At 36.8% G+C, this 21,954-nt stretch overlaps 1 protein-coding gene across 5 annotated transcripts in view; it reads left to right on the forward strand.

Moving 5' to 3' along the window:
* Positions 1-13,383, forward strand: part of PPARGC1A (PPARG coactivator 1 alpha) — a 624,837-nt gene extending 611,454 nt beyond the window's left edge. For all 5 annotated transcript variants that reach the window (XM_019743879.3, XM_074321853.2, XM_074321847.2 and 2 more), the window contains 3 exons: positions 6,688-6,809; positions 7,142-7,293; positions 13,144-13,383. In XM_019743879.3, coding sequence (XP_019599438.2) covers positions 6,688-6,809; positions 7,142-7,293; positions 13,144-13,247 — 378 coding nt within the window. In that variant the 3' untranslated portion in view covers positions 13,248-13,383. The remainder of the gene's footprint in view (positions 1-6,687; positions 6,810-7,141; positions 7,294-13,143) is intronic.
* Positions 13,384-21,954: the final 8,571 nt, after the last annotated feature.

Raw genomic sequence — 21,954 nt, forward strand, 5'->3', positions numbered from 1 at the left:
TAATATTTTTATATATATAAAATGACAAGTTTAAATGATAATATTTTGGATATATTGAGCTAAATAATGTATATCATTAAAGTGTGCCTCTTAGAAAAAAATAATTAATTAAAGTTTATTGAAGTGACAATTGTTAGGAAAGTTACAAAGATCTCAGGTGTACAATTCTGTATTACATCATCTATACATCTCACATTGTGTGTTCACCACCCAGAGTCGGTTCTCTTTCCATCACCATATTTGATCCCCTTTACCATCTTAGAAAATTTTAAATTACACATGCTGCATTATATTTTTATTGGACATTCCTATTCTGGGCAGAGGCTGTAAAGCTCATACTAAGTCTCTGAAAAAGAGCAAGGTATATTGGGAAACTGCTTGTCATTTATCTAGAACACTGGGGTACAGGAGTGGCAAAAAATAAGTCTGGGGGGCTCTGTGGAAGCCAAATCTTTGAAGGGGCTCGTAAGGCATGATACAGATTTTGAAGTCTATCTTGGAACTATTTAATGAGTTTACCCACATGAAGATTTTCTGATTGATTTCCTTCCACCAAATGATCTGCTTTCTTATGCCAAAATTTATTTTCAAAGTGTATTTTTATGGACTTGGGCACAGAGATACATGCAGTAATTTTTTGATTCATTTGACTAGGTTAGCTGGAAAAGTCATTCATGATGAAGCTAAAGGAACTAGAACAGTCTGCCTAAGTTGGTCGGGTAGGCAATTTCAGAGTTTTGAGATACCCTTAATGTAACGAATAAGTAGCAAATTATATTTGGAATACTTTGATTTGGAGTGCTGGATTTTGCATAAATTCAGATCTATCATATAATTAGGGGACCAACAAAGCACAGGCTCCAAAAGGAAATGGAAAAAATGCTAAAATTATATAATTGATATTTTAAAAAAAGATTAAAGTAGTCTTTGCTACCTTCGTCTTGTGGTCTGTATTGCTTTTATTTTGAGCTCCATAATAAGGGGATGGTTTGCAAGGTGTTCTAAACTTTTCATTGCTTATGCCTCTAAAACTCTTTACCCAAATCAGAGCGTTAAGAGAAAACTAGTAATTACTAATTCATATATTGTGGTTGAATATTGGCATGGTTTCAGTTGTTACTTTCCTCCAATTTCCATCTAAACTCTTTCTCAAAAGCCAATTCACTCTCTGTCTTCCTCAGTCTCATATGCTTGAAATAATTCAGGTTATATTGGAACCCTGCAAGCCAGAGTTTAGTACTTAATGTCTAAACTGTCACTGCTCTAATTTCTTGTGGACTTCTAAGTCCAACTCCATTTGCAATCTGTACAGTTTCCTGCCAGAAAACATGATAATGGGATGTTAATTTAAAGGGCAAATCTAGACATTATGATATGGCTCAGTGCTTAAAGCCAAAACCAGATGTGCTTAAGCAATGACTGTGCCATTTCATTTCTCTTCTCCATTGGTTAGTATGCAGCCCAGGAGCCAGGAACAGTGCATCATCGCTGATAATTATCAGCTTCTTCCAAATGGAAAAAAAAAAAAGTGTAATTTCTCATAGTTATTCTTTTTTGGAGAAAATTAAGTAGTTTCTATTCAAGCCTTTTTCAAGAGATATTTCATGTAAGCAAATATATCTAGAGCATAAGCTCACTCTTTAGAAATTAACCGTTTTATCAAAAGTCGTTATAGATACTCTAAGTCTAGAGTTTTCATGTTTTCTGATTGATCATTGTGTTCACTTGTATCTTAGCTCTTACTTGCACACTAGCAGTTAAGTAGACTAACCTGGATTCAGTCATATTTATCCAAACTTAGACACTAAGGAGGAATATCCCCGGGCATTACTGAGATGGGGATAACTTTGGAAAACTGCTAATTTTGTGTCTTCCCTAAGAGTGCCCCCTCGTAGTGAGTACTTATTGAGTGCCTATTGAATTAAAAGAGTATAATTAATACGAAGGGCAAGAGAAGGTGAAAAAAAAAAGTTTTGCTTTTGGCTTTTTGTCAGAGTTTTGGCATTTTTCTGTCCATTTGTATCTTTTCACGGCCACCTAGCCCTCTCCGTTTATCCTTTCGATAGAGGCCCTAGCTATACATACCATTCATTCTAGAAATGGGATCGATTTTATCCATTCATCTCATCTATAATATTTGTAATTTCTGTGGAATTTTTGAGGAAGTCTGGAAACAAACCCAGATCTTTCATTGCCAGAGTTGATAATGCAGTTTCCTTAGTATCGCAGGAGGAATTTTTACGTTATTCTGATGTGGAAATGTAGAATAAAAGTTCTGAGGACACAAATCCAAATTCTATCAGGCTGTTACTTGTTGTTACCTTGCATTGCAGAACAGTTAGTGAAATAACCCATAGAGAAGCATCGAGCATAGTACTTGGCTCACGTTAGACAATAAATGTTAATCTCCCTATTAAATTTCTTTTTTTAGTTTTAGTCAAACCCCTTTTACCAGGAATTGCTTATTATTTGATGAGAAACAACCATTGTATGTTTTCTCCAGCTTACTGGGAGGCTCTATGCCCTTTTTGATAAAGATTTTGATAATGCAAAGTCAGTTAATGCAGTCAGTTTTTTTTTTCTTTATTTATCCCCTGTGTTTTGATATAATGAGGCTTTACCATACCTGTTAATGCAACATAGATCTTCAATTTTATTATCTATAATCCATCAGCAAACTAGCTTTTGTGAAAATTGAAGCTAAAAGATATTTGATAAATGTTACATCCTCCTCAATAGTGAAAACTGGTCTAAAAATCATTTTTCAAAAGCTTTTGCCAAAGGTTTAGAGTTCCTCCAAGCCTTTAAGAAGTTGGAAATGTTATTAAGCATTTTGATTTTCTTTCCTTTTATCTCCTGTTTAGAAATTAATGTCTTGAAAAATTGGCTGCAAATGTTCAGGTTTTTTAAAGATAGGGAATCTATTCATCTGTCTAATAAAACTGCAACTTGTGAAAAATAATCGGTTCTTCGCTAGACATTTTGGCCAATCTTGGAAAGATTTTTGTCTTCACTTTTTAGACCTTCAGATGCCTTTTAGTTTTGTTTCTAGCACTAGGAAAACTGAGCACTCCAGTCATTTTCTCAAATGAGAATTTTAGCACGTAGTCAATCTCTGGTCTTTGTAAGGTAGCAAGACATGGTCCCACTCCTGTGTTTCATAAAAGGAGGTGATAGACAAATAGGTAATTTAAGTGATTGTGGACCAGGCCCTTGGAATTCTGTTTCTCCTGTCTAGGTTGTATCCTCTTTTTACTGCAGAATGTATCAGTATCTGATATAAAAGGTCCTCTGGTTTATCTTCTTTGTGGGATCATTGTTGCATACAGCTTTGTATAAAGAAGCAATTCAGAGACTATCCCAATATGTCTGCATATGGACGTGCATATGGTCGATTTTAGCTTTAACTTCCTTGAATATGTAGGCTGTGTGTATTCCCATAATGGTAGTTGAGCAATTTCCTTGTGATGGTTCAATTTCTTTCTCTCTCTTTTGCATTCCTTCCCACCCCCTTTTCTTCTATACAGTAGTAACCTTCCTAAAAAAGCTCATTAAAAAATAAATCCATTAACACCCATGCAAGCAGGCGCCAGGAAGTTTAGATAACAGTCCCATCACATTTGACTGTTTGGCTAGAGCTGGCTGCGTAAATAGAATGGAATGTGATGTTATGATTCCCTTGCTCCAGTGTGCAACACTGCCCCAGGATGGGCCTCACCATCCGTTTATATTTGTTGACCTCCTGTATGTGCTGGGTGCTCTGAAGCAACACAATTACATCCTTCGATTGAGACATACAATCTACATGGAAGTGAATCAGACAGGCTGCTCTGTTTGCTGTACATCGTCTGGTCAGTTATTTAGGCTCAAAAGCTGATGCCAGAGGAATTGTGTGTTACCAACTGTTTCAGGGGAGCCCCACCTTAAGAGTTCGTCTTGCGAACTTGTAGCTACTCCACATTTCTAACACTTAAGCCTATAAAAACAAATCATGGGGACTTTTGTTAATTCACTCAGCTGAGCTACGTGGGCAAGGTTTTTCCTATGATAAAGTACCAAACCTGCCCTTCATTCTCCATAGTCTTAGAGAGTCTCAGAGAGTAAGGACTAGACTGAGGCATCTCTGATGTAATGAAAGGTATGGGGTAAGTATTAAAAAGGATTAATTGATTGGCAGTTGACTGATTTTTCAGCAAATATTCATTGAGACTCCGTTATGTTTCAGGTACCCTTAAAACATAGTAGTCCACAGGATAGATGCGGTCTCTGCTTTCACGGAGCTTCCATTGTGTGGTGAGGTAGACATTAACGAATGGATAAAGTATGGATTCCAATTGGGCATAGAACTACAAAGGAGAGCATGTTCTGTAAGAGCAGCTAATAGGAAGCTTGACTTCATTGCAAATCTCAGAAAGGAAATGATAGTTGGGTTCAGTGTAATTCCAGACTGTATGTGAATGTTGGTGAAGAGAAAGGAGAGGCAGTGTGTGAAGGATGTTCCAAGTAGCAATAGAACAGCTTGTGCAAAGGCTTTGGAAAAGGAAGGAACACGGTGTATGCTAAGGGCTGATAGAAGCTCGATGTGGCTGGAAAACAGAGTAAAGGAAAGAAAGAGATGTGGGGGATTAAGTCCATGATAACGACAGGTCCAGACGTGAATGGCCTGGTAGGTCCTGTTACTAGACAGTAATTGGCATGATTGGGTTTCTATTCCCTTAACACAGAAGACTATGGAATGCTTTGACTGAAGTGAAAGAATAGATCAGAGGAAGGTAAACATAGACACAAGATCCAAGTTAAGAGGCTGTTAGACTAATCCAGAAAGAGATGCTGGGAGCTTGGTTTAGGGGAGATATAATGAAGGAGACAGACTAGAGAGAGATTTAGGAGGTGAAAATCAGTGGGACTTAATGAGTAATGGGCTATGTGGAGGGGACTAAGGGAAGAATCAGCGAAGCACTCAGGTTTTTGTCCTGAATAACTGGCTAGATGGTGTTAACTTCACTGATGCAAGAACACTGGAGAAAGACCCACTGGGGAGAGGGTAGAAGTGGACAGTTTTGTCTGAGTAATGTGGGTCTAGTTTGAGGCGCCTAGGGGACATCTAACCTGAGATATCAAATAGATAGTTAGTTATTTGAGTTTGAAGCTCAGAGGAAGTTCCCTGATGAAAGTAGAAATATGAGTGTTGCATAAGGTAAAAGAAGATGAAACATGGATGATTAGATCACCTAGGAGGATATCTATTATACACTCCGGGAATTGTTCAGTTATATTTCAAAAGCGCTTATTGAGTAGCCAGTCTTTGCCAGGTCCTTTGCTAAATACTAGACACATGAAAAGGAAAGACGTTCAGTAAATAACATAGGACATCTCTTTGCCTTAGGCCTAAATTACTTTTCACATCGTCCAAGACAGGATACTCTCAGTACATCCAGGGAAAACTCTTAGGCAAGCTAAATTCATACCTTAGTCCTGTGCTTCCTTGTCTTTGCTTCCATCTAACTTAAATCTCTGCAAGCTTAAATTCATTCCATTCTTGTTTGTCCTTGATAGACATGCAGCCTGGGTGGTAAGCACATTCTTTATGTTAACTCCTTACATTCTTGCCTTTTCTCAGTTTTGAGAGATAGCCTCACCTTTGACCTTGTCTTCTCAGAACAAGAGTTATAGGGTTGCTTCTTACTTTACAAATGCATTTGTGGTTTTTGTTTTTTTAAGAAATGCATCCTCAGGCTATAAAATATTCTTCCCGTATTTTGTAGGTAATAAATTGCTGATGATTTTCAGATGATGATGATATTGACGCCACTTGTGAAAATTAGGCCACACCCTTCTAGTCTCTTCCTAATATAAGGTTCATTGGCAAAGGGAAATTTATAGCCTTTTTTTATAGCTCTTATTCTTTAGAGACCCATGGCTTAAAATAGTCTACATTTTCAGACCATATTTTTCAAAGTATTGTCTTTGGACCACCTGCCTTAGAGTCACTGGGGTATGCTTGTCAAAAATTAACCCTATCCTCTAAATATTTTTAGTATAGCCAGGATAAACCGCAATAATTTACATTTTTAATTAGCACCCCAGGTAACATTTATTTATACTAGAGGTTAAGAATCACTTTTTTGAGAGATGTCAAAATTTGTACATCAAGCCATCATACTGTACACTTTAAACTTACACAGGATGTATGTCAATTACTTCTCAATAAAACTGGAAAAAGTTGTACATCTCATTATTAGAATTCTGAGTTAATGAGAAATTAAATTTTGCAAGCCACATCAGTTTCTTACTACGTTTAAGGATTAATAATTGAGTCACAGGAATGAAAATTATTTAATAGGTATTGTTCAGTTATTCAGTGATAAAATGATAACATTACACATATTTCTTTTCTAATATATAAAAGTTCATGTGCCTGAAGAACAGAGATGGATAGGAAAAGTGGAACAGAACGAGGTGCCAAAGAGAGAGCATGTAAGGGATGAGAGTGATGTTGAAGAAATGGAAATTAGAACTTGGTTCAAGTGTAGTCTTTCATTCAGTTTTCGTATAGGTTTTGCTTTAATTGGCATGCTCTCTGGGTTCTGATTATGCATGATTTTACCTTTATGAATGTTTCTAGAGGTTCAGCTTCTTTCTTATCTCAAGAACTAGCAAGTCTCTCTTTACTTCCCCCACCTCCAGGAAGAACGCCGTGTGATTTATGTTGGTAAAATCAGACCTGACACGACACGGACAGAACTGAGGGACCGTTTTGAAGTTTTTGGTGAAATTGAGGAGTGCACAGTAAATCTGCGGGATGATGGGTGAGAATCTTCAAGATTATTTCTTGTTTAGAAGCTGACATATGTAAAAAATTATGGCCATAAGATTACTAGGATGGGGATGCTTTGACAGATGACATGTTGAGTTCAGAACCTTATTTATTTTCTTTCATCCCTATTTATTAATCTTTCTAGTTGAGGTTTCCTGTCCCAGAAATAAGTATTTAGCTGCTTGACAGGACAATCACACTGATAAATGGATGCAGTGGTTCAGATGTTGGCACCGGCGAAGCCTCCCAAAGTAGCAAGGGTTACAGTCATATATGCTAATGCTTCCTCACTAGCTTTGAACTTTTCTTCTTTGTCCATTGCAGAGACAGCTATGGTTTCATTACCTACCGTTATACCTGTGATGCTTTTGCTGCTCTTGAAAATGGATACACTTTGCGCAGGTCGAATGAAACTGACTTCGAGCTGTACTTTTGTGGACGCAAGCAATTTTTCAAGTCTAACTATGCAGACCTAGGTATGGATTTTATTGTACATGGAATGACGAATCCATAATGTAGAGCTCAAAATGGAAGCAAATGTAAACCGTAGGTACATGGGGTGGGACCATGACTTTGTTCTACTAGAGGGAATATTTAAATACAAATTTTATTTTATTACTTATTTTTTAATTCATGAGACAGTTTCAGAAGCAAGGAGCATAGCTATTAACAACAAAGGGCAGAAATAAATTTGTTGTACTGTCTGCCCAGATGGTGAACTTTTTTACTGGTTGTGCATGTATGTGTGTGTGGTGTGTTGTGTTTTGTGTGTGCATGTGTGTGGGGGTATAGTATATGTCCGCATGTGTTTATGTTGTGTACGTGTCTTTGTACATGTGTGTCATCTGCCATTGCATTCTGTCCCCACCCTGACTCCTTGTGTACAAAGCGTACCTTTGCCATCATTGTTTTATGGAACAGAATATATACAAGTCTTATCCTTTTTCCTTATTATACCACAAAGTTGTAGAAATGTTAACATTTTCTACAAATTACACCTTGAGAGGGGAAAATAAAGTCTTATATGCTAAATCACACTATACTTTCTTTAAAACAAAGAAGAAAAAATGCTATACTTTGAGTACTTCCATACGTGAGACACTGTACCGGATGGGGCTTTGCAAGCATTTTCTCATTTAATGACTAGAACAATCATAGGAGGTAGATGTTATTATTATTATCCCATTTTACAGAAAAGGAAACTGAAGCATACATAAGCATTGATTATTTTTTCTTTTATGAAAGTACCAACTCAATGGGTAAAATTTAGAAAATATAAAAAAGTATTAATAAAAAGAGTAAAATCACCTATCAGCCTATCAGCTAGAGGTAATCACTATTACCTAGTGTGTGATTTACATTCCAGTTTTGTCTCAGAATGTCTAACTTCTTATAGTTGAGCTCATAATTTATATATAACTATGTACTTTTAAATTCTACTTATCTCAATTAATATTATATAAGTTCATTTTCACTGTACCTGCAGGATTAAAAATAACTTATCAACATACTTTAATGGCTACACAGTATTCTGTTCAGTGAATGGTGCCATTATATTTAATCATTCCATTATAACTAAACATTTTTTCAACTTTCAATGTTTTAATATTATAAATAATGCCACAATGGACATCTTAATTTCCTTTCCAATTTTAATTTTGTTCCGTTGCGTGTGATTCCCTATCTAATGTGTGTATTGTAAGCCTTTAAATTCTTTGATGAAGGCAGAAACGTGGCAAATGCCTTGTGCGTGTGACATAATTATTTTAAATCAATTATACTACGAATCATAAAATTAACATATAAATCTATTCCTAAGCATTATTATATTCCTATCTGCACTTGCTTTGGCTTGGTATAAAGAAAGAAATGAATACCCAATATAGGGATTTTTTTTTCCTTTCTTCCACCAAAGTGATGTCTTCCTAGAGTAATTGATATAGGTAGTGTGCATTGTTCAGGGGGAATATGCTATAATTCACTTCAAAAGCTAAATAGATAGTATGAAGCAGGGGAGAGGCAGCTGACTGTTAGAGAGATAGAGGCCCAGGGATGAAAATATAAACGGTGGCAAGTCATTTGTTCAAATGCTGGCTGATAAAAACAGTCAAGACAGATTGAAGTCTTGAGTTGATTTGACTTATTTTCTTCAGTGATGAAGGCCAGGGTGTTTCTAGTCTCTCAAAACATCTAGAGTTTAAAAATAAGCTACCTAGAGGGGCCTTTAGATCACGATTCATCACTGGGAGAGGGAGGATTGAATGGTATTTCCAAATTGAACTAGAGCCTCCCTGAAATATTTCTAAGAAGAATGCTTCCCCTCTCGTTATCGCCCTGTCTAGCCAGCAGCAGTGAAACTTTGCCGCTGCTCGGCTAGCTCTGTATTTTCTGAAAAGTGTGTTTGATGTGCATTGTTGTAGCATGGGTTTTTCCAATTCCCTCAAGCCCTACAATTGCATGAAGTGTATTTGATCTGAGCGTAGGCATGGTGTAGTCGAAGAGCCTGCAGACCTTCGGAATCCTGCAGACCTGGGTTTGAAACCTCACTTAACTTCTCACCTTAAGCAAACAATTAACCTCCCTCTGCCTCTGGTTCTTCAATGGTAGAATACCTCATCATGTTGTCATGAAGATTAAATAAATGTTTGTGAAGCCACTAACAGTGTCTGGTATAAAATAGGTGCTCAATAAAGAGTAGCTCTTACGATTAAAAATGATGACAGTGAGAAGAAGTTGGAAATTTCAAGTTATTTTAAAATGGAAGCATCAACAGCAGCGTCCAGGTTTGGGACTGAAAAACATTCATGTGTCTTGTCTTTGTCTCCTGAAGAGTTCAAGTTAAATGCTTCAGGCACAGCCACTGAATATGCTGGACAGAAGCATATTCTGGGTTCTTAGACGGATTCTGAGCTGATATGTGTGTATCAAGAGTAAAGTGTACATGATGTGATACAGATACATTTTACCACAAGTGGAGTGACTGATCATTTTAGATGGATTTAATGAATTTTTTCCTGGTATTTTTTTGTTCCCCTAAATGAAATTAGTTCCCACATCCTATTTCTCTGTGATTGAGGCCACGTAACGGCCACTACAATACTATTAGTGCAAAACATAATGATTTCCAGGACTGTTTGTGAGCTAGTTTTATAAATGAGACTCAGAATGTAAAGAGACGATCAAGGTTACTATGGTGAAGCCAGGATGTAAGTCTGGTTTGTATGGATCTGTAATTTGTGTGTCTTTCTATTCACTGTTTTATGAACAAATGGATCTTTCTGAAAGACCTCGATGAAAAATCTTAAAGAAAAAGGATAAACATTAAAATAGGACTATAGGACCAGAACAAAAGGATGGGTCAGTACTAAGAATATAATAATTTTGATCAGGAATTAATTATGGTGTAGAACTTAAACATATTAGAAAAATGAAATAAATAAGACATCCATCACAAATTTTTTATTGACTCAAAGCAATATATTAAATTATCAGTATCTTAAACATATATATAACTTTTCATAAACCCTTGCCATTTCATGGTAAAAATTCCCAGATCCCAACACAAATACTTTCAACCATAATATTAGTAATATGCTGATCTTTAAGATTAATATATTCTTTTAACAGATATTAATTTGAGTACCTACTCTGTGCTAACAGTTTTCTACGTGCCAAGAATACAGTTGTAATGTGATTTGTTTCTATTTATACAATGTCATTATTTGTAACAACTTATTTATAAAAATAATTAGAGTAGCTTTCTGGTTATTCCTGTAAAACTTTTGTTATATCATACTTGCGTTGCAATATTCTTTGTTTAGTGTAGAAATAGAAATGGAAGAGATGTTATTGCCTCAGGAAGTACACATAACCACATTCTATCTTCAGGCAACCAAAAATATTTTGTGGGTGCCTGCTGTGTGATGTAGTATACTCCTGTGAGTGGGTATATATGTGAGTGCCAGCCTTCATATTTCACGGTGAAGAAACTCTTGAGCACCACTGTTTTGAAACGTTTTTAGTATTTGCTAATCAAAATAGAGAAACACTGAAATTCTGGGTGTCATGCAAAAAAATCCAAAGTTAGGTCATTTTAAATATCCTCAAAATTTCCTCCAAGAAAAGATATGTGCGGGTGTTCTTGGTGGGCCTATATTGTCACACCGACTCCCCTTATCAGAACACTGTCCCATCTCCATCTACAATGCAAGTGGAATTCTGACTTTAGGCTAATCTCTAGCAATGAGTAAGACTTTGTTTCTACAAAAAAAGTTTGATTTGAACAACAGCTGCTCATGAGGTTTTAGTAATATAAGCAAACTATAAATTAGGTCATGAAGAGAAGGGTGGGAGCCAGTATAATTTAAGAGTTAACCACTTACGATATTAGTGAGGAAAGACTGGCTAGTTTTTGTCCTTGCCTTTATGTCTGAGGCTGACTATAATTGTTGGTACTGTTTTTTGTTGGTGTTCTTACCTGGAAAAACGTTCTTGACAAAAATTCAGTGAAAACAAGGAATGGTGAGAATGAAAGGAAAAAAAAAAGAAGTGAATAAATTTCTTTGTTTTAAAATCTAAGACGGTTAAAGAAGATCGTAGGCTAGGGGTGAAAAAAAAAAAAAAAAAAAGTCCGCCTGACGCTGGAGAGCTTGAGGGATTGCAACCTTTCCAGCAAAACAACTTGTGAGGTCAATGATTATGCCTCTACATTATCTAGTATTATACTTTTCTGTCATTTTGAGCATTTTTGTTTTGTAACCTAGTCTGGGTAAAACATGGAAATGTTCATATTTTAGTAGGAATGTTTCCCAGAAAGGTTTGTTTTCTCTTCATAATACATGCTTTCAAAAGAATGAATGTATTTGCAAGAGTTTTTTCTGTTATGTTTCCAAGGCATTCTTTCTCACTTGCAAGACCAGCAAAAATATTTAACTTTTTAAATGGATGTCAATGGAGAGAAATCAGAAATATTTAAGAGAATTTCACTTTACACCCAACACTGCTGAAACACACCCATTTTGTTGAGAGCTCTTTGCAGTAGCAAATGGAACTGCCCGAAACCTGACTTGGACTAGTTTAAGGATCCAAGAAAGCACATTTTCCATCTCCTATTAATGAGTAAAGAAACTGAATTGACGCTCTCTGGACATTTCCCTCAACCTTCTAATTTGGGAACATTTTTGTCTCTGTTGCTGGGGTGCCCCAAGGTATGGAGTAGATGCCTGGATTATATGTCTGTCCTATTTCAAAGGGAAGCAGCAGGGTGGGGAGCGGGTGAAGTTCTGGTGATTCAGTGACATCAGTCCCAGTGAATAGGAAAATTAATTCTACTGTCTAGGCTTCTTTTATCATCTAAGTTGTTGAGGAACCTTGGGTACGTCATTTAACATGCCAGGAAAGGAGTGGGAGCTTAATTTTAAAGTATGTTGATTGGATAAGTTGCTATTGAATAGGCATTAAAATCTGTTCTGATTACCTTCTAGGAGTTTTTAAGTCTAAAATGAATCAATAGATGAGTGTTTTGAATGTTCCTCTCTCTCTCTCTTTGTGTGTGTATATATATATATATATACACACACAAAGAGAGAGAGAGAGAGAGAGAGAGAGACCATTTTTTTATTTTTCATTTTTTTGTTAGTTTCAGGTGTACAAAGCAATGTAATAGTTAGACATTTACACCCCTCACAAAGTGATAACCTCCCTCTCCCAATCTACTACCCCTCTGACATCATATATAGCTATTACCATACCCCTGACTATATTCCCTGTGCTATACTCCATATTGTATTCCAATTCAGTATTATTCAACTTCAGCTTCAGGTGTATATAGCGCAGTGGTCAGGCATCTACACAGTTTATGAAGTCATCCCCCTGATAAGTCCAGTACCCATCTGGCACCCTACATAATCTTTACAACGTTATTGATTATATTCCCCAAACTGTATTTCGTATCCCCTTGGTGATATTGTAACGAATAATTTATGCTTTCTAATCCCTTCACCTTCCCCCCATCCCCACCCCCCTCCCATCTAGCAACCATCAGTTTTTATTTTTTTCCTATATCTCCGAGTCTATTTCTGTTCTGTTTGTTTATTCTGTTTTTTAGATTCCACATATAAGAGAGATCATATGGTATTTGTCTTTCTCAATCTGACTTATTTCACTTAGCATAATATTCTCTATGTCCATCCATGTTGTTGCAATGGCCTACTTTTTAAAGTATGTTGATTAGATAAGTTGCTGTTGAGTCAGGTAGTCTTGAATTGGGTGATTGAGCTCATGACCATGGGCAAAGGATGCACTAACCTGTCTTGGGTTTCTTTCAGATTCAAACTCCGATGACTTTGACCCTTCTTCCACCAAGAGCAAATACGACTCTCTGGATTTCGATAGTTTACTGAAAGAAGCTCAGAGAAGCTTCCGCAGGTAACATGCTCCCTGGCTGAGGATGACAGAGGGACGGTGAATACCTCACGGGACAGCGCGTCCTTCCCTAACAGACTATTGCAAGTGATACTTAGGAATTTCTCCTACTTTACACTCTGTACAAAAGAAACAAACAAAAACACAGAACAACAACAATACAACGAGAACAACAATGGTTTACATGAACACAGCTGCTGAAGAGGCAAGAGAGAGAATGGATATCCAGTAAGCACATGTTTATTCATGGGTGTCAGCTTTGCTTTCCCTGGAGTCTCTTGGTGACAGTGATGGTGTGTGTGTGTGTGTGTGTGTGTGTGTGTGTGTGTGTGTGTGTGTCTGTGTGTGTGTGTGTGTGTGTGTGTGTGTGTGTGTGTGTGCATGCGTGCCTGGTTTGGGGGAAGTATGTATGTCCAGGTGGGGACTGGGGGTTCCTGACCAGAGTGTGCCAGAGCAAACCACTTCAAATGGCAGCAGTTCCATGAAGACACAAGTAAAACCTAGAACTTCAAAATGTTCATATTCTATTCAAAAGGAAAAAAAAAAAAATGCATAAATTCAAAAGGAAAGAAAACCAACCAACCACAAACCACCCTAAAACGACAGCCGCTGATATCTGGGCATCAGCCTCCGTACTCTGTTTTTTAAGAAAGTGCAAAATCAACTTGAAGCAAGCTTTCTCTCATAACGTAAAGATTATATGACAATCCTGAAAAAACCACAGGTTCCGTAGAACTAATATTCTCTCTCTCTCTCTCTCTCTCTCTCTCTCTCTCTCTCTCTCTCTTGCTCTCTCGCTCTCTTGCTCTTTCTCTCTTTCTCTCTCTCCCTCCCCTCTTTCTTTCTCTCTCTCCCCCTCTGTCTCCCTCTCCCTCTCCTTTTTATCTTTTTTTCCTTTTGTCATGGAATCTGGGTGGGAGCGGATACTCCAGGCACCAGAATGCTAAACTTTCCTAACATTTTGAAGTTTCTGTCATTTATTCTTTATCCTGACACCCATGTAAATGTCCAAAATGTTGATCTTCCACTGCAAATTTCAAAAGCCTTCTCAATGGTCAAGCGTGCAGCTTGTTTAGTGGTTCTTTCTGAGGAGCGAGCACGGTGTTACATTATGAATGAGAGTTGGGTAGAACTCTCTGGGATGTGTTCAGATAGTGTAACTGCTACATTCTCTGATGTAGTTAAGTATTTACAGATGTTAAATGGAGTATTTTTATTTTGTGTACATAGTATACAACAATGTTCTTTTTTTGTTATAGCTATGCACTGTAAATGCAGCCTTCTTTTCAAAACTGCTGAATTTTTCTTAATCAAGAATATTCAAATGTAATTATGAGGTGAAACAATTATTGTACACTAACCTATTTAGAAGCTGAACTTACTGCTTATATATATTTGATTGTAAAAAAAAAAAGACAGTGTGTGTTTCTGTTGAGTGCAGCAACAACAAAATGATGCTTTACGCACATCCATCCTTTCGTAGGTGAGCTTCGATCTAAGCATCTTGTCAAGAAATATCCTAGCCCTCTAAAGGTATTAACCACTTCTGCGATATTTTTCCACATTCTCTTGTTGCTTGTTTTTCTTTGAAGTTTTATACACTGGATTTGTTAGGGGAATGAAAATTTTCTCATCTAAAATTTTTCTAGACGATATCATGATTTTATGTAAAGTCTCAATGGGTAACCATTAAGAAATGTTTTTATTTTCTCTATCAACAGTAGTTTTGAAACTAGAGGTCAAAAATCTTTTTAAAATGCTGTTTTGTTTTAATTTTTGTGATTTTAATTTGATACAAAAAGCTGAGGTAATAATTACAGTATGATTTTTACAATAATCAATGTGTGTCTGAAGACTATCCTTGAAGCCAGTATCTCTTTCCCTTGGCAGAGTATGATGATGGTATTTATCTGTATTTTTTACAGTTATGCATCCTGTATAAATACTGATATCTCATTCCTTTGTTTACTAAAGAGACATATTTATCAGTTGCAGATAGCCTATTTATTATAAATTATGAGATGATGAAAATTATAAAGCCAGTGGAAATTTTCTACCTAGGATGCATGGCAATTGTCAGGGTGGCGTTTCAGTGTCTCATTTGGGAAATTCAGCTTTTGCAGAAGCAGTGTTTCTACTTGCACTAGCATGGCCTCTGATGTGACCATGATGTTGTTCTTGATGACATTGCTTCTGCTCAATTCAATAAAAAACTTCAGAAAAACCTCCATTTTGAGCATCAGGATTTCCTCTGAGTGTGGAGCCCCTGGAATGGAACTCAGTACAGTTTGGACTGTGTATTCAAGTGTCTAAGTTGAGATTCAATGACAGTTTGGCTGACATGACTTTTCTCGAAGACATGATGTACCTACTCCCTAATCTTAGTTCTTTTCCTTTCTCTCGCCCAACATGATCTTATAAAATGGATTTCACCCCCAGGCCAATGCAGCTAATTTTGATAGCTGCATTCATTGATCACCAGCATATTGCGTTCTGAGTGAATCCACTGTCTGTCCTGTCGGATGCTTGCTTGATTTCTCGGCTTCTTATTTCTAAGTAGATAGAAAGCAATAAAAATACTACGAAATACAAGAACTTGTTCACAGGTTCTGCGTTACAACAGTAACACATCTTTAATCCGCCTAATTCTTGTTGTTCTGTAGGTTAAATGCAGGTATTTTAACTCTGTGTGAACGCCAAACTAAAGTTTACAGTCTTTCTTTCTGAATTTTGAGTATCTTCTGTTGTAGAATAATAATAATAATATGATAATAATAATAATAATAAAGAGACTATTAAGAGCAATAAATTATTTTTAAGAAATCAATATTTAGTAAATCATATTATGTGTTCAAGGACCAGATGCGTTCTCTATTTTGCCTTTAAATTTTTGTGATCCAATTTTAAATACATTCTCCTTTCTGCCCTGGATTGTTGACATGAGTAAAAATACTTGGTTTCTTTTCTTACTTATCAAAAGACAGCACTACAGATTTCATGTTGAGGATTAACTTATTCCCCCTCTGGCCTGACAAATATTGTTACCATGTAGACAGCTTTGTTTTTGTTTTTGTTTTTCCCCCCACGGACTTCAAATTGCATCTAAAATTAGTGCAAAGAGAGAATCACTAAACCATCGGAATAGAGCTTTTGTATCTTATGCAGACACTGTGGGTAGCCCATCAAAATGTAAACTGTATTCCTTTTATTTTTAATTTTTTTTTTTTTTGGAGAGACTATTTCAAATGAACACCCCAACATCACTGGAGGCAAATTTCAGCATAGATCTCTAGGATTTTTAGATGACCGTGGAACATTGCCTTCATGCTGTGGTAAGTACCACATCTACAATTTTGGTAACCGAACTGGTGCTTTAGAAATGTGGGTTTTTTGTTTTTTTTTAAAGAGATGTAGCAGACTAATTCTTCCAGTGCAACAAGATTGATTTTTGCTAAACGACTCTGAGAAAGCAACGGTTGGGCTGTCAACATTCAAAGCAGCAGTGAGGGAACTTTGCACTATTGGGGTATGATGGTTGGGTCAGTTAAAAAAAGGAAACCTTTTCATGCCTTTAGATGTGAGCTTACAGTAGGTAATGATTATGTGTCCTTTTTTGATGGCTGTAATGAGAACTTCAATCACTGTAGTCTAAGACCTGATCTATAGATGACCTAGAATAGCCATGTAATATAATGTGATGATTCTAAATTTGTACCTATGTGACAGACATTTTCAATAATGTGAACTGCTGATTTGATGGAGCTACTTTAAGATTTGTAGGTGAAAGTGTAATACTGTTGGTTGAACTATGCTGAAGAGGGAAAGTGAGCGATTAGTTGAGCCCTTGCCGGGCTTTTTTTTTCCACCTGCCAATTCTACATGTATTGTTGTGGTTTTATTCATTGTATGAAAATTCCTGTGATTTTTTTTTTTTAATGTGCAGTACACATCAGCCTCACTGAGCTAATAAAGGGAAACGAATGTTTCAAATCTACTTCTGCTTTTCTTATTTATCATCCCCAAACTCCTGGCATGTTTCTCAGATCAGTACACATTACTCATTTATTATTATTCTATTTTCCTTCTGGATCTTTCCCCCTTTCTCCCTGCTTTTCCATATTCATGGATGGACTTCAGCTTTAAGGTAACGTGCACCTTCTGTATTTTACCTTGTCTCCTTGCAAACGGAAAAGCCGTAGTGGTGATTTCTATAATGGGAAGTGACGTGGGACTTCATCCAATGGATGAGTTCTGTTTTTCTACTTACCCCTGGAAAGTGTGTATTTTTAAGTACAAGCCATGGCCCCTAGTGAGAAACCTGCTAAATATTCAGCTTAGGAAGCAGTTCTACTGTAGATGGAATAAATACTTTTTGAAGACTTGCAGTAGGAGGCAGCCCCCCATCTTATGTAAAGTCATCAGGTGAAATAAGGGACAGGCTCATAGCTGCAGACATGGCTTGCTGTCACGATGTCCACTGTGTCTCGTAGGTGATCGGTGGTCCTAAGGACAGAGATGACAGACTATGCACTATTAGTGCTCTGGTATCTCCTGATTGCAGATAGTCATTGCCAACCCCAGCAACTTGTACTGCAAGACCCACCATAAGCATAGCACTGGGATAATGTAGCTTAATATATCCCAATCTCCTAAAGAAGAAAACTTTTTTTTTAAATTATTGGAAATGTGATAGGGCTATCGATCGTACATTGAAATCTGCTAAAGAACACAAGAAGCACTTCCCATGGTTCTATTTCTATTTCATATCATTGTAAGATTTGCTGCTTATACTGGGGGTGCCAAAAAAATGTATACACATTTTCAGAGATGTTATATTTTTTTGGCACCATCTGTATTATCAATGTAGAAAATAAAAACTTACCATTATTTTATCCAAATAATGCATTAATCTACAGCCATGGGTACTGAGCACTCCTGAGATTCAATGGATAAGCCTCGGATATGGACTTTTCTCCACTGACCCTTAAATCATAGAGTATATTTTTAATCTTCTGGCTGGAACCAGCAAGGACATCAGAATAATGCAAGTCTTTTTCTTCTTCCTCTTTCTTTTTTTTTTTCCTTAAAGTGGTAAAAGAACAGTTTATTAGAAGAGAAAGTACACTCCAAAGAGTTAGGAGTGGGCCGAGCACAAAGAAAAGCAGCTTGAGGGCCTGGCAAGTCTTCTTTTTAAAGGGTTAACTTTGTATCCTTAAAAACCTTTTGAGGGTGACGAGGGATTTTTTTTTAAAAGCAGCAGTAGTAGCTGCTGATCTGGTACAGGGCCATCCTGATTAGAGATAAAGGATTCATTTGAAGTTGTCCTCAAACATTAGATCACTTCTACCCTTTATGATATGAATGGAAAAATAATTATTGAAATCAAAATTAGGCTGGCCAAAAATAAATGAACACTGGATATGAATAGTTGATTTAAAAGAAGCTTGTTTCAATTCAAAAGTCCTCCAAACTACATCTGTCTAACGTGTACAATGTGATATTGGTTCAAAATTCTTTTTCAGTATTGCCAGTTTTCTCTTCATTGTAGCATTATTTAGCTAATCACTGGGTATAATTTACAACTCTAACAACATTATTATACTCATTTGACACCAGTGTTAGTAGCTACTGTTATAACTCAGTATTAATTATAGAATATTTTAACCAAATTGTGCTTTTTGCAATATTTAACTGTATTAATCTTATATTTTGCAATTCTCATTGCTATTCCTTGTTTTCAAACACATTATACACCATTATAAATCAATCTTTGTACTTTATCAAACAGCAGAGAGTAATAAAGAAGGTCACAACTCATAGAGGCGTCCCTTAGAGGTTTGTAACATCGTGATTTAAATCTCAGAAAGATTTAATCAAAAGCTGAATTAATCCCTGGGGGAAAAGATGCTATATAGATTCTATTGATGGCACAAAGCAGCCTATTTCCTTTCATGGGTCTCTGTTAACACGTTGAAGAAAAGGAACATAGTTTTTCTGCGAGAAAGACAGTAGGATTTCCTTGGCGGGGGAAGAATAATATGCAATGACCTTTGTGTCATGTTTCTACCCTTATATTCAAAATGGCCTCCTTCAGTGTACTCACTGTTGTATCATCTGTTCTTCTAGGGCTTAGTTAAGTTAAATGTCCTCCACCTTCTTGCTCCCCTAACTATATTCATGTAATTCCAGGAATTCTTCAAGGTCCCAAAAGCTCCACTCCACTTGAGCATGTGGAATGTGTGGGTCAGATGAGCTGGTTTCCAGGGCTTCTGTTGTAATCAGGTGACTGCCCCAGGGCAAATTCTCAGGAGCACTGGAAACTTGCAGGAAGAAATGATCGTCAAGTACAGGTATTTCTAGGACAAGGTTCTACTGAAAAGCCTAACATTTTCCATGACGAGGATGTATGTTAACAGCAAGGAGACCACCACCTTCCCATATGCCTTTTTTGTGTTCTTAATCTATAGGATTGTGGTCATATTCCTTTTAACTCAAAAAACCATTACTTAACATCAGCTGACTTACAGAAGGGGCAAAGTGGAATTAATTAATTGAAAAAAGTGAGAGAACTTTTAGAGGAGAAAACCAAATGATCCTATAATATTTTCATGATTAAATTAAATGAGCATAATTATTCATGCACATATGCACACCAAGGCATTATTATAATCAGGAACCTTAAAATATTGTATAGCTTCAAATTTATGCATATAGCACTAACGGAAGGCAAGTATCTAGTGTGATATTTGAATTTGCATATTGACCATTTTCATATATTAATTTCTAGTGGGGAGAATCTGAATTATTAGAAAATATCCTGGGGTGATTTGGAAAAAAATATTGTGCTTTTGCTCATTTTGAACATCAGGGGCACTTAGCAGCATTATCTTTTCTCCCACATAGTTTTCTGTGATGAATTTTCAACAAGATGACATCCAAGTGAAAGTCAAAATTAAATGGGAAGGAAAGAATGTTAAGTGGTAAAATCCTAAATAGCTTATTAGACTACTTAATTGGAGGGAATTTATTTTTGCTGCTGTGAGGAACTCTATAGTCAAGTTTCTCTTTAACAATACTAATTGATGAAAAAAAGTGGCTATAGTAATATAGTTACTGCTCAATACCCTCCAGCAAGTCATTTCAGGGAATTCACAGGTACTTTCCTTTGATTGACTTTGGTGTTATCGAAAATCAAGTCCCGTCTTCATTCATATCATTGCTTTTTCACTTCATTTCCAACCAGGTCTCTTGTTAACTCCTACCAGAGCTTCCCAGTGCACCTAAGACTTGAAAGAAAATGAGGCCGTGCTTGTTCCTAGTTTAAACATTTAGCAGGTTTTTCAGCTTGATTGCTATACACTTTAATCAAATGACTAATGTTGCATTGTGCTTAGAGGTAGTGCCCTCCGTCAGCGCTACACTATTTGTTGGCAGGAATATGTGTATGCTATCACAGAATACTGATTAATTGCTCTGCTCCCTAAAGAAGGAAAAGTTAGGAAACTGGTCACAAAGCTTGTGATAGGACCAGGTGACTTTCATGTCAGGTCACTTAATGATCAAGTGCAATGCATGACCTAATCAAGAACCTTAATTTTCCTCCTATTTTCTGGCTACATGAAAAAAAAAAAGAAAACATTCTGGTACCTACGCAATGAGCTGCCTTTTCCAGGCTCTGCAATCTGAATTGTCCAGCAGGAAAACAATCAGAGGAATAGTAAAAATTGGAGTTCACCACCCAATGTTTGGACTCAGTGTTTGAGGGTGGGAAATACCTGTACGTCAGGGCTGGCATTTTCGCATTTTTAATGACAGATATGGTGACATACAAAGGGAGTGCCAGTGCATGCACCTGATGAATGAAACAATTCATAGAGAGCTCATAAGAGTTTCTTTGTCACCTGGTGCCAGGGTCTCATTGAGCCACCGTCTGCCATGGCACACCATAGCAAAGACGAAGACTAGAAAGGTCAGTTGAAGGAAAGAGAGGGAATAAATAGAAGGTTAACCAAACACATTTGAACTTCAGGTACAAAGCAAGGTTGTGGAAAAAATTTCCCATGATTTCTTCTTTGCCTTTTATGCGGACTCATGCTAGGGATTATATAAACAAAAGAGGCAATTGTACAACTAGGGCAGTAGAGCTATGAAAAAGAGAATGGTCCTCACAAAACCAGTTCTGTGTGTGTGGTTCTGTGTCAGCTCAGCAACAGCTGGCCGTTAGCAACCTGGTGTTTGCTCAGAGGAGCTGATTAAAATCCCTAAGCTGGTCTAGGAATCTCTAGTGCTCAATTTCTGCAGTCAGTCTAAGACCTAACTGTACAAAGGTTGGCAAATACATCTGGGAAATTGATCACTAGACACTCACAGCTCATTTATGGGCGGCCTTTCTGAGGTAGAGTCCCAGTTGTAGAGACAAGAGGGCTCTGTTTCTAACAGTGAAATATCTGGGCTCCATTTCCAATCCAGTGACCAGGCTCAACAAGGTTAGTTAAAATTACGAAGTGGGAAAGAAGGGTAGTTGGTCATGGACTTTGGTCTTTGGAATTCTGTGAACCTTAAAAAAGAAAATAGCCCAGGGCTTGCAGGCCACATGGTGAGAGAAAAATGTTTGAGAAATGACTGGTTTAACAACGGCTGCAAAACGCGGATTGTCAAAAACTCTTTTAAATATGTCTTTTAATCTTTTAAATACGGTTTTTAAATTGTAATTA

The sequence above is a fragment of the Rhinolophus sinicus genome, chromosome 1 (assembly GCF_057876585.1).
Source record: "Rhinolophus sinicus isolate RSI-liver-muscle chromosome 1, RSI-T2T, whole genome shotgun sequence".
Taxonomy (NCBI): Eukaryota; Metazoa; Chordata; class Mammalia; order Chiroptera; family Rhinolophidae; genus Rhinolophus; species Rhinolophus sinicus.